Source organism: Meles meles, chromosome 9, assembly GCF_922984935.1.
Source record: "Meles meles chromosome 9, mMelMel3.1 paternal haplotype, whole genome shotgun sequence".
Lineage (NCBI taxonomy): Eukaryota > Metazoa > Chordata > Mammalia > Carnivora > Mustelidae > Meles > Meles meles.
Window position 1 is genome coordinate 55,280,807 of NC_060074.1, and position 12,069 is coordinate 55,292,875.

At 38.5% G+C, this 12,069-nt stretch overlaps 1 protein-coding gene across 1 annotated transcript in view; it reads left to right on the forward strand.

Annotated features, from left to right (window-relative positions):
* GALNT5 (polypeptide N-acetylgalactosaminyltransferase 5) overlaps positions 1-12,069 on the forward strand; it is a 44,065-nt gene that overhangs the window by 29,161 nt on the left and 2,835 nt on the right. Inside the window, exons 7-9 of the mRNA XM_046019190.1 lie at positions 505-828; positions 6,412-6,492; positions 9,271-9,432. Of these exons, the coding sequence (XP_045875146.1) occupies positions 505-828; positions 6,412-6,492; positions 9,271-9,432 (567 nt within the window). The remainder of the gene's footprint in view (positions 1-504; positions 829-6,411; positions 6,493-9,270; positions 9,433-12,069) is intronic.

Here is a 12,069-nt window from a genome sequence, read left to right on the forward strand (position 1 = left end):
TTTATAATCATTGATCAACAGCTACGCAAGTCTTGGCAGCAGCCAGAGTAAAGAGAATCCAAAAGGCAACTGCTTTCCTGAGGAATGGGGTGATATATAGTAAAAGGGGTATTACTTTGAGCTCATTTTCAAGTTGTGCTCCATATGGGTCATCCCAAGATGAAAACATGGAAATATATACTCCTTTCCTTAACCCAACCAAAAGAGGAATCCATATTCCATATTTTATACTTTGGGATTCAGTGAGAATTTCTTCATAAAATAAGAAGTACACTACAGGGTAGGGAAAAATATATATATATATTTTACGAATCCTAAAATGGTCCACAGCAATGTACAAAACTAAATAAAACTGTTGAGTTTAATTTGAAACTATTGGACAAAACTACTTCAAACTGGGGGGAGGAGGGAGTAGTCACCAGGTGGTTCTTTGTTATTGTTAACTAACGCCCATGATTTGGGGACATCATTTGATAACTGATGTTTATTATCAAACTGTTCCAGGTGTGGATGTGTGGTGGTGAAATTGAAATCATTCCCTGTTCCCGAGTGGGCCACATATTCAGAAATGACAATCCATACTCCTTCCCCAAAGACCGGATGAAGACAGTAGAGCGGAACTTGGTGCGGGTTGCTGAGGTCTGGCTGGACGAATACAAGGAGCTATTCTATGGCCACGGGGACCACCTCATAGACCAAGGGTTAGATGTTGGAAACCTCACCGAGCAACGGGAACTTCGAAAGAAACTAAAATGCAAAACTTTCAAATGGTACTTGGAGAATGTTTTTCCTGATTTGAAGGCTCCTATTGTGAGGGCTAAGGGTGTGGTAAGTTCAAGCAGCAATTAAATTCTGACTCCATAAAAATAAAGTTTAAAAGCTCTTGAAAATGTGTGGAAAAGAATAAAGGTTTACATTACAAGTAAATACCAAGTATGAGTGCAGTTGAGAGAGCACTGCTAAGGGTTAAATATAGGGGAACTTGAGGGCAGCTTTTAGGCAGTCAGGTTCATTGATTAGTTCAGCAAATATCTACTGGGTATCAATAAACCAGACAGCATTTCAGAACTTACTATAGGGTGATGTATAAAGCAGATTTGATTCCTATTTGTGGAGCTTAAGGTTGAGTAGGGAAAACAAGGTACGAGTATGTAATGTTTAAATAAAAAAATAGAATGACTCTCGTTTAGGAAACTGGTCATAAGGGAGAATCTTTCTAAGCTAGAGCATTCAACTCCGAGGAGATGTTGAAGCCTAGGCCTGAAAGACAAGTGTCAGTCAAGCTCTGAAGGAGAGAGTCTTAGGCAGAGGATGACCTTTGTGCAAAAACTCTTAAGATAAATGACTGTCCAGGCCCTGAAGAACTGCCAAGAAGATGAATGTTGTCAAGATACGAAGGAGAGGAATGGCATGATCTGAAGGGGAGGAGGAAGAAAGAGTCAGGGCACATAGTCCTTGTATGCAGAATAAGGATCTTCCTTCCTTCCTTCCTTCCTTCCTTCCTTCTTCCCTCCCTCCTTCCTTTCCTTCCTTCCCTCCACCCTCTGTTTTTCTTCCTTCCTTCCTTCCTTTTTTTTAAAATTTTATTTATTGTTTGACACAGAGAGAGAGGGAACACAAGCAGGAGGAGTGGAAGAGGGAGAAGCAGGCTCCCCACTGAGCAGGGGGCCCCATGTGGGGCTTGATCCCAGGACCCTGAGATCAGAACCCGAGCAAAAGGCAGACGCTTAACAACTGAGCCACCCAGGCACCCCTCTTGCTTTCTTTCTTTTTCTTTTTATTTCTTCTTCTCCTGCCCCCTCTACTGAATGTAATAGGAGGTTATAGAGTAAGGTTAAGCAATGGGACGACATGATTTAATTCAATTTTTACAGATGTCAAACGGGTTAAATATAAAAGAAATTGTCAAATGATGACAAAGAAAATTCCAGAGCACAGTGTAATGTACCAAAAGGGGAAGAAACCACACTAAAGAAGTTGGACAGAGTACAAAGCTAGAAATTAAAGCAAGAAAGCAGAGAACCTGGATGAAAGCCATTTCAAACCCATTCTAGGAGTGGGGCTTAATTTGAAGAGGATGGCAAGACGTGAGGTTATTTACCCATTGTAGAATGGGTTTAGAGTGATTAGTCAAGCCTTGACCTAGAGCTCTTCCCCAGTCATGCATATGGTTAATCCGTTTTATTGTTTTCTCATTTATTTTTATTTATAAATATTCTTGGCATTATTTCATTTTCTTTAAGAATTTTCTTTTTCTTCATAAAAGAGGTTCTCAGGCTTGATCATCAGTAAGTCTGCTGTTTTAGGCCATTTTTGTTCAGTTCTCCCTAGAAAGTGAATTGTATAAACTGATCACTCTCCGCCTAGGAAATTTCTTGATGACAAGGACTTAGTAGAGCCATTCTCCCTGACAGTACAGGGGAGAATTCTGGAAGAGTATGGAAGAGAGGAAATGTAAAAAATTCAACCGACAAACCAGTACATGTGACCTGTTTGTATGTAACATAATGTAGTATAAAATTGTCATTTTTATAGGTCAAAATAGAATAGCAACTATTTCTGGTGGTTCAACCTGGTGTTTTTTTCTAGGTAACTCATTAGAAAGAATACCCGGACTTATACACTGTTCAAAAAATGTGTCTGTAAAATAAATTTACATTTTTCTTTTTTAATTCTAACTCCTGAGTAAGAGAAAAAGAAATTCTTACCATAGTAATTTTTTTTCCTGTCCTACCAGACTTTCAGCAAGAGCATTACTGAACTTTAACCACCAGAGGGAACTAAAAAACTACCTTTTGCCTCCTCTGTGAGGTTAATTTATAATTGCGTTCCCATGAAATTTCTGAAACGCTCTTAAAACAGCCTTCCGCTGATGCCTGAGCTATGATATATTAAAATGCAGAGAATATTTTTAAATTATTTTTAAAATTCTATTTGTTGCTTTCCTTACACAAATCATAAAGAAGATATCATTTCCTCCCTTCTTCTTTTTTTTTTTAAGATTTTATTTATTTATTTGACAGAGAGAGAGATCACAAATAGGCAGAGAGGCAGGCAGAGAGAGAGGAAGCAGGCTCCCCGCTGAGCAGAGCCCGATGTGGGGCTCGATCCCAGGACCCTGAGATCATGACCTGAGCTGAAGGCAGAGGTTTAACCCAGTGAGCCACCCAGGCGCCCCCATCTCCTCCCTTCTGAAATAACCAGTAAGGAGCATTATTAAAAATTTTTTGAAAGATATTTTCCAGACGTTTCAGACTAAGATTAACTTTTTTTTTTTATTTGTTTATTTACAGCATAACAGTGTTCATTGTTTTGGCATCACACCCAGTGCTCCATGCAGTATGTGCCCTCCCTATTACCCACCACCTGGTTCCTCAACCTCCCACCCCACCCCCACCCCCCTGCTGCCCCTTCATAACCCTCTGGTTGTTTTTCAGAGTCCATAGTCTCTCATGGTTCATCTCCCCTTCCAGTTTCCCTCAACTCCCTCTCCTCTCCATCTCCCCATGTCCTCCCTGTTATTTGTTATGCTCCACAAATAAGTGAGACCATATGATACTTGACTCTCTCTGCTTGACTTATTTCGCTCAGCATAATTTCTTCCAGTCCCGTCCATGTTGCTACAAAAGTTGGGTATTCAGACTAAGATTAACTTGACCATTATTTTGAACAGACAGTTTTGAAAAGTCCCAAGAAAATAAACTCTACAACTTTTTGTTATTTGCTCCACATTTTCCTTCTTTCAACTAATTTAGGAATTTAAATCCAGTGCAAGTTCTTCTGTTTCCTTTTCTTTTTTTTATAAGAACATATCAGACCTTTTTGAACCAAAAATACTTAGTGAATGAAAGTACCTCACTAACAATGTGTCTTTGTATTGAATTAGATGCTTAGCAAATAACCTATAGCCCAGTGTTTAGTAATTCTGTGATAAACTGTGGGGGACTCCACCTCCTAAATTGGAAAGTGAAATAATTCAAGATGGGTGATTTAAAATTTATATACTGACTGATTTTTTTTTCAAAAAGATTGAAATGGTTTACAATAAAAGCATAAATATAATTCCTTGAAAATAAATAAAGAATCAATTTTTAAAACCATTCATAATGAGATAAAGAGTAACAACTCCTTAGGACTTCATAAATCATTTCTATGTGAAGAAAAGTAGTTTCTCCAGAAATGTCTGATAGGGAAGAAGGGAAAGAAAGCAAAGGGTGGCAGAAAGCAAGGGAAAGAAAAATTTCCCCTCTATCTAATGCTTTTCTATGCTTGGCAGACGGGACTGTACAAAATAAATACAAAGAAATCAGTTAAACCAGGGGTTCCCATACACTGCTTTGGGCAATGTTAGTTGTGCTGCCAGAAATAGGATCCCGGGCCAAATACACTTGGCAGACGCTCACACAGCCTTCGCTCTTACAGCAGAGAGCTAAACATTAACGTACTGGAAGTTCTGTGTGCTTCTGGAGCAGAACAACCTGTTCGGCTGTATTGAAACCAGGTTTCTAAACCCGTGGGAAGAGAGAATGTTTTCTGGGTAATCCACAAATACAGAAGTTTATGTTTATCTCTGTTAAAATCCAGAGAACAATTGGAGCACATTTCCTTTTTTTAATCTCCAGGATTATCCTACGTTCATGCATTTCTATTAAATCTCTTCTCTGAAGTTAATTCCTTTTGTGCGTCCTGAGGCTCCATTTACTACTGGTGGATAGTCTCTTCCCATATTTATCACTCTACATTGTGAATAGAGCTTTCTTTGAAGATTTCTGATGGAAATTCTGTCCTTCTAGATTTGTTTCACATGTCAGTCACCCAAGAAGTAACCAATCTGGTACCTTTTTTTTTTTTTTTTAAGATTTTATTTATTTATTTGAGAGAGAGCGGGGTGGGGTGGGGCGGGGTGAGCTGGCAGAGGGGGGCAGAGGGAGAGGAAGAAGCAGACTCCCCACTGAGCATGAGCCTTTTGTTGCAGACCTTGGAATTGGGCTGATGTGGGTCTGGATCCCAGGACCCTGGGATCATGACCTGAGCCAAAGGCAGACGCTTAACCAACTGAACCACCTAGGGACCCCCAACCTGATACTATTCTTATGTCTGTCAAAGTTCCTATCTAATGGAAGTAAACTTGTATCTCAAACCCAGATGAAGGTCCACAGAAGGTTCAGATTCCCAAGGGAGACTCTAGCTACCATGTTGTCTCCCTGTGCTAGGGGGTAAATTGTTTTTCCTAGGACACCATTCTACTGAGTGTCTATTTCTTTAGTCATCCATCTTTATGTGAAAGACTGCAGTTCCAACCCTCCAAACCCATGTTTTTTTCTCCTGTCCTTAACAATGTTGGTCCCTTGTCTACCAGTATTTGCAGTTTTCCCACTTTCTAAAGGATTTTGTTTTACTTCATTTTCTGCATTTTCTGGTCCCCAAGATGCCCCTGATTTTCTTGCAAGCTAAACTATGCATGTAAAAGGGAGGGCCAACCCACAGAGCACCCTGTTATGAAGGCTTTCAACTCTGAGCTACACAGCTATATCATACAATACCCGCAGAAGAGGATGGGGCACAAATAGTGTCCTTGCCAACAAAGACTTCGCCACCTCCCAGCTCAGAAGGCTTTCCTGAGTGTAGACTTGACTCTACACTGCTCTTCCAGAAATCGAAGAAGTCTAAATTGCACTATTAACTCACCATCTCATTAGCCTTGCCCAAGATGTCAAAGGGGGCAAGGGAATCAACATTTTCCTGCATGAAATGGTGACTTATAGAAAGCTGCCTCCATATTTGACCCTGCAAATCCATTAAAAACCTGGGGACCTGCCAGATAGTGCCTTTTAGGTTGGCTGTGTATTAGCTTTCATGACTTTCCTATAATGAATTGTGGCTTGCCTGAGTCATTAGGAAGATTCTGACAGGGAATCAGCTGGAATCTGCTGTTCTTTGAAGGACTCAATTTATCTATGATTCAGTGCCTAAGCAGTGAAATTGCTTGAAGGGGTCAGCCAGGGAACAGAACCCATAACTGTTGGTTTGATTAAATTGCAAGTCTGTGCATTGACTTTTAATGTATGCATCAGAAAAACTTGAGACAAGAAAATAACTACTTTTCATGTTACCTTTTGCTCATTCCCTATTCAGCATTCCAGGCAAGGGTTAATTAAAAGCTTCTGTTTGTTGGCTCTGAGGCTGAATCATAGGCTTAAATTGACAGATTGAAGCTGTACTTTAGCAAGATTACATTATGTCTCTGTTAGAGATAGCAACCAATAAAATCGTATAGTGCTAAGTAATGCTAAGCTATCAACTTAACTATCTTTTAACCTTATTATAGTTTTATAGTCTGTGCTTTCTGAATGTCTTGTTCTACTTTAAAATATTTTTTTCTTAATGCATATTTTATATTTTGTTCCCTAGCTTATTAATGTGGCCTTAGGCAAATGCATTTCCATTGAAAACACCACAGCCACTTTGGAAGACTGTGATGCGAGCAGCAAGGTACATGCTGGGCTGGGTTTTCTCTCTCATCACAGACACAGTTGATAGAGGGCCTAGGTGTACCTGATAAGTGCAGAGTATGGTACATTTACTGCTCACTTGAGAAATTCATTTTTGCTGTACAAACAATAATTAATTTATAAATTGCTGCATGATCATAAGGTTGGTAGTAAGGTAGCCGGCCACTAAATGTAAAGATAGTGACTAAGGGAGTAAAATTGTGCATACCAAAGTCAACCCACCAGGGACCCAGTTCTGGCTCCATCAATTTCAAGTGTGTTAACTTTGCAAATCCTTTAACTTTTAGGTAAACAGCAGTTATAACAGAGCCTACCCCTAAATCAGGTTTGCGGATCAAATTATGTCATACAGATGAAGCATATAGACCAGTACATAACCCTCAGTGCTCCACAGACGTTTACTGTTCTAATAATAAAGACAAAAAATGTGAAAAATAAAAATTACATCTAAAGGTAAAATAATAAAGGAAATAAAGGGAGAGAATATTTTCAAATAATCTAAGGGAGCCATTTTATTGATTCAGTTCTCCTACATACTGAGAGTAATGCAAATTACATAATCCATGATCCATGGTGGAAACCCTTCAACAATCTCTGACAAACTCAGAAAACAATGGTTAGGGGAGGAAGGAGGGCCAGGGAGACCAGAGCAGGGACTCTGCAGAGCTGGAGGTGAGCTCTGAGTGATGATACCTCCCTCTGTGTATGTTCCCCACCCATTCTCATTCTGTGCAGATATTATTGGTTTGGATGCCAAATAGAACTCATAGAAACATCAATTCATGAGTAGAACTCAGCTTCCTAAAATTGTAGATCACTCTTTGATAAAGAAATTCTTTTGTGGTGAGAATCTAGCCTTCCCTGGACTTAACTATTTGCTTTGACTTAGAGATATTGCTTCTATTTCTGACCACATCTCCTCTCTACCTCTTAATTTAAAGCAGAAAAGACATTTTTGTCCTCTCTATTGCTACAATCCAGCTACGGGCTGTAAACTTGAGGCTGAGGAAGCTCTTTCTTAATTAGGAAAGAGAGGAGGTAGAAGGAAGAGAAACGTGTCAGAAATCATTTGAAAGATACAATTCATATTAACAATTCAAAGAGGAAATAAAATCATAAATTGCAAAATAAAACCATAAGTAGTCTAAATTATGTGAAAGTAAAGTATTATTTAATTCAGTCCTTCAAGATGCATTCTTCTTGTGATTTTCTGTACCTGATTAGCCAGGATTTTATCTGAAGACCCAAGTTGTGGTCTGGATAACCACTGAGGCTCTCAGGGGATACTGGGAGGCAAAAGTATGAATACGTAGCCCCTGCTTTCCACAAACCCCCATATCCCTTTTTGTCTTGTTCCTCATTTTTAGCTTGTCATTTGTTTTAATAATAAAAAGTAAAGGGACTTGGAGGAAGTTAATTTATTTTGGCAGAATTAATGAAGTTTAATACCAAGCCAGTTTATAACATTCATCCAAAAAAGCTCGAAAGGAATAAAGCCAGAGGACTGAACCACCAACCCTTAACCTTCACTTTACCTAGAAAGTCCCCTTAGCTATTAACTTTTCAGCCATTTGAGATGTCCCTTTTAAAGGTAATGTCTAGCTTCTTTTAGTAGCCGCATAACTTCCTTTTATTATGACATAAGACCATGCTTCTCAATTTTAATGTGCATACAAATCACCTGGAAAGTTTGTCACAATACAGATTTCTGATTCAATAGGTTCATGGTGGGGCTGAGATTCAGCAGTTCCAGCCAGCTCCCAGGTGATGCTGTTGTTGGTCCAGAGACTACCCTTTGAGTGGTGAGGTCTAACCTAATGACATACCTGATGATCTAAGTTAAATCTCAATTACATCACAAATGATTCTCTACACAAAGACATTTAGATAGATTTTTACCAGCAGTCCACTTTTTTTTATGTTCACATTGGTGAGAAATAACAAATTTCCCACAGACCCACAGACTTAGAAAAATTGACCAGGCAGATGATACTAGGGTGTAAATAACTGGAAAAATTACTTATAAAAACAGAAAACATGGTCCCATTACCTGAATCAGTATTTATTTTGGACATTGGCAACTCCCCAAAACTGGACTTCTCCCAAGAGTAGTTCTTATGAACCAGGGGATGCTAACAGAGCAGATACCTGATGATTCTTTCTGCTATCAACAAAGAAAGATTTTTAACCTTTCTTAAAATAGGAACATTTTTTTTTTCTCCTTAAGAAAGATTTTTTGCCTTTCCTACAAAACCTCCAGGAATCTGGTAATCGGGATAGTCTTAAACAAAGAAGCATAATAATTTCCACCAAAGCAATTGAGGACTGTGACTTGGATCTCCTTATGGCCCTAATGGCTACAGATGGTTTGAATGTTCCACTACATCAAGCACCAGGCTTGTCTAGGATTCAGACCACCTGAAATGACCTCCATTTGCAGTTATACACTAACTGTACTAAATAATTATTATTATTGCAGCTCACGTTTATTGAGGGCTTACAGTAACTTCACAGTCATTACCTCAACTCTCTGAGATACTCGCTATTGCTATCCAACTTAAAAATAATAAAAATGAAATTAAATATGGTAATAATACTCCCATCCTGTCAGAATTGAAAGTGGTAATACTGGGATTTGGGTACAAAACATTTGACCCAAGTGCCTATATCCTTAACCACCACTAACCAAAATGTTTGGCAGAGCTCCTACTTGTATCTGCTGCCTAAAGTGACCTTCTCCTTGTTCATTTCCTGACAGCTTCAACAATTCAATTACACCTGGCTAAGACTTATTAAACATGGAGAGTGGTGCTTAGCTCCTGTCCCTGAAACCGGGGCCCTGAGGCTGTACCCTTGTGATAACAGAAACAAAGCGCTAAGATGGCTGCATAAATCAACATCAGTCTTCCAACCAGAGCTGGTAAGCAAAACATGGGTACCTCTTCTTTATCACAAATCCAACTTCCGGTTAAATGGGACATAAAACTCTCATTGTCCGCGTCCTCAGTCAGAAGCTTTCAACGTGTTTATGGCAAAAGAGGCAGTGTAAAAAGTTCATACAGAGAGATAAACGGATATTTTTGCAAATTGTCAAGTCCTTTTTTCTTTTACAAAATTTATTTCAAGTCTTATTTTTTAAACATAAGCCACCCGTTGCTTTGTTATATTGCTATCAGCATCTTTGTTTCTATAAGTCATTCGCTTCAGTCAACTAACAATGCCAAAAATCCTGCTTATGGGCTAGAACTGGTTCTCACTGGTTATCAGAGAAGCCTGAAGGAAAGTATATAGGGAAAGCAAGAAGCAGTGTTCTTCCTACAAGCTTTGCACTTTAGAACGATTCTGCTTTTCAGCGTTCTAACTCCTTTCCATAAAGGGAGACTTTTCACTCCCCACCCCCTCATTCCCAGAGACCTAGCCCTTAACAGATGTTGGAGGCAGCTCCCACCTGCTTGTTGTAGGAGCTGACTGTATGCCGTGTGCACTTCCCAACATCACATTCAGTGACATCACCCTGAACGCTTGAAACCAGCCATGGTGGGAGGAATTACACAAACCTATGCTACTAATCCAGGGATGTTTTTCCAGAGGTCCAGTTATTAATACTTACCAGACCATCCCTGCTATATCCTATTCACCCTCAAAATGATAAATGTTAAAGTTCTGATCGTTTTCCCCAATTCTATTTTAACAAGATACAAAGTCATAAGTTTTGGTGTAAGATCTTGAGGTGACAAAAATAATTTCAGGTCAATCTTCTTAAATTTTCTATTATCTCACTGCAAGTGACCACCAAATCCACAAAATACACTGGGTATACGAAGACCATCATTTTGCTCAGGGTTGTCACCAACGTAAGCACTCTGTTTCCTCCTTGGAGTGCCTCCATTTCTTTTGATGCCACAATCAGTGACTACTCCCTTCATGGCATTTTTCTTCCTACTTGGGGTCAACATCATATTTCCCAGTCCTTCTCCCTTTCAATCTTCTCTGTTATATTTCAATTCCTTCTGGGCATTTTTTTTTCTTTTTAGTGATAATGACTACTATCGAGTTATTTAGAAAAATTAGGAATTAGTAGTGCACCAGTTACTAATTTTATGTTGCATAATGTTGGAAAAATCCATAAACATCTATCAAATATTACCTTCTGCTTCCTTAACCTTATGCCAAAGAAAGCTGGAGGTGGGGCCAGGGGTGAGAAAGGATGAGAATGAGAACACATTTTTAATCTCCAGAAATGAATCTGTTACCAGAAAGAAATTCAAGCTAGTTAGAAAATATATAGGAGCCAGCAGCCCTTAAATCACATAGGTCTTATTTATAAACTGGGTTGGCCCCATTGAGAACTTAAGCCCTCATTAGCTGATTTTCATATAGGCTTAGTTCTGGGCCCTCTAAATGGCAAGCCAATTAGTAAGAAAGTAATTTAATTAAGATGGCAATAATTCAATGTTTCCCGATGCTGTTTGTGCTTATGAATTTGTAGCATGTCACACAGCTGTCTTCTTCTGCCTTAAGTTCCCCTTTCCATGCTGCGAGATGTCATGGAGATTAATATCTTGATAATAGTCTTCCCTATATTTTCAGTATTTTGGTAATTTTCATACTCAACCTCCTGAATCCTCCATATCTTGTTAGGTCTTTAAAAAATAAATGGAGAAAAAGACTGAATAACAGAAACATATCTCTCCCTTTAGCATTAGGAATTGAGAGCTTCTTAGAAGGAAATAGGGTAACAGTGAGTTTGACCCTGAATACCAATGAATTGTTAAAATTATACATTTCTAATCTGCATTTAAAAGATATTCTCCAGGCCAGCTCACTCCAAGTGTTGTGGATTATAGACCCCTAAGAGGAAATTCTTTCATAGGTAGTTCCTATGTACTGTGACATGGAATGACCCTCCACCACTTGTCCCTTCATCAAGTATCTTTAGATTGGGGACAAGTTATTCAATTACCTCTTCACAATCCACTGGCAGAATGTTGTAGATAATCCAGGATGATTTTGCTCAAGGCCAACTCCTTTACAAAACCTTGAGCATACTCAAACATCATATTTCTGAAGTCCTACAAGGATGACAATGGTTTTGTAGGAATATCTTTAAAATACACTATTATGAAGTTACCCCTATTTGGTATATATTTTTAAACATTTCAAAATAATATACATATAATTAAGATTATCTTTGTCATAATCTTGGGAAAAATGAGAGGATTAGTAGGTGAAAAAAATTATAAAGTCATGAGCAAGTTCTAAGTTTGTTATCTATTATTTCTAGGATATTCAATAAATATTAACAAATAATAGAACTCTGAAATACCTTTGACTTTTTTCTAATTACATCTGGATTTTCTGGACATCAGGCATTACATACTATCAGATATTATGGTGGATAGCTTATAAATAAATAAATACATAACTTCTGGCACTTGGTATTCCAAGTTTGCTTTCAAAGGTATGAACTTAATTAAGAAATTAACTGACTCGCTTTTTGTGATGGTTGTTTTTTCATGACCACCATCAGTTAGAGAGCCATCATCCATCAAATATA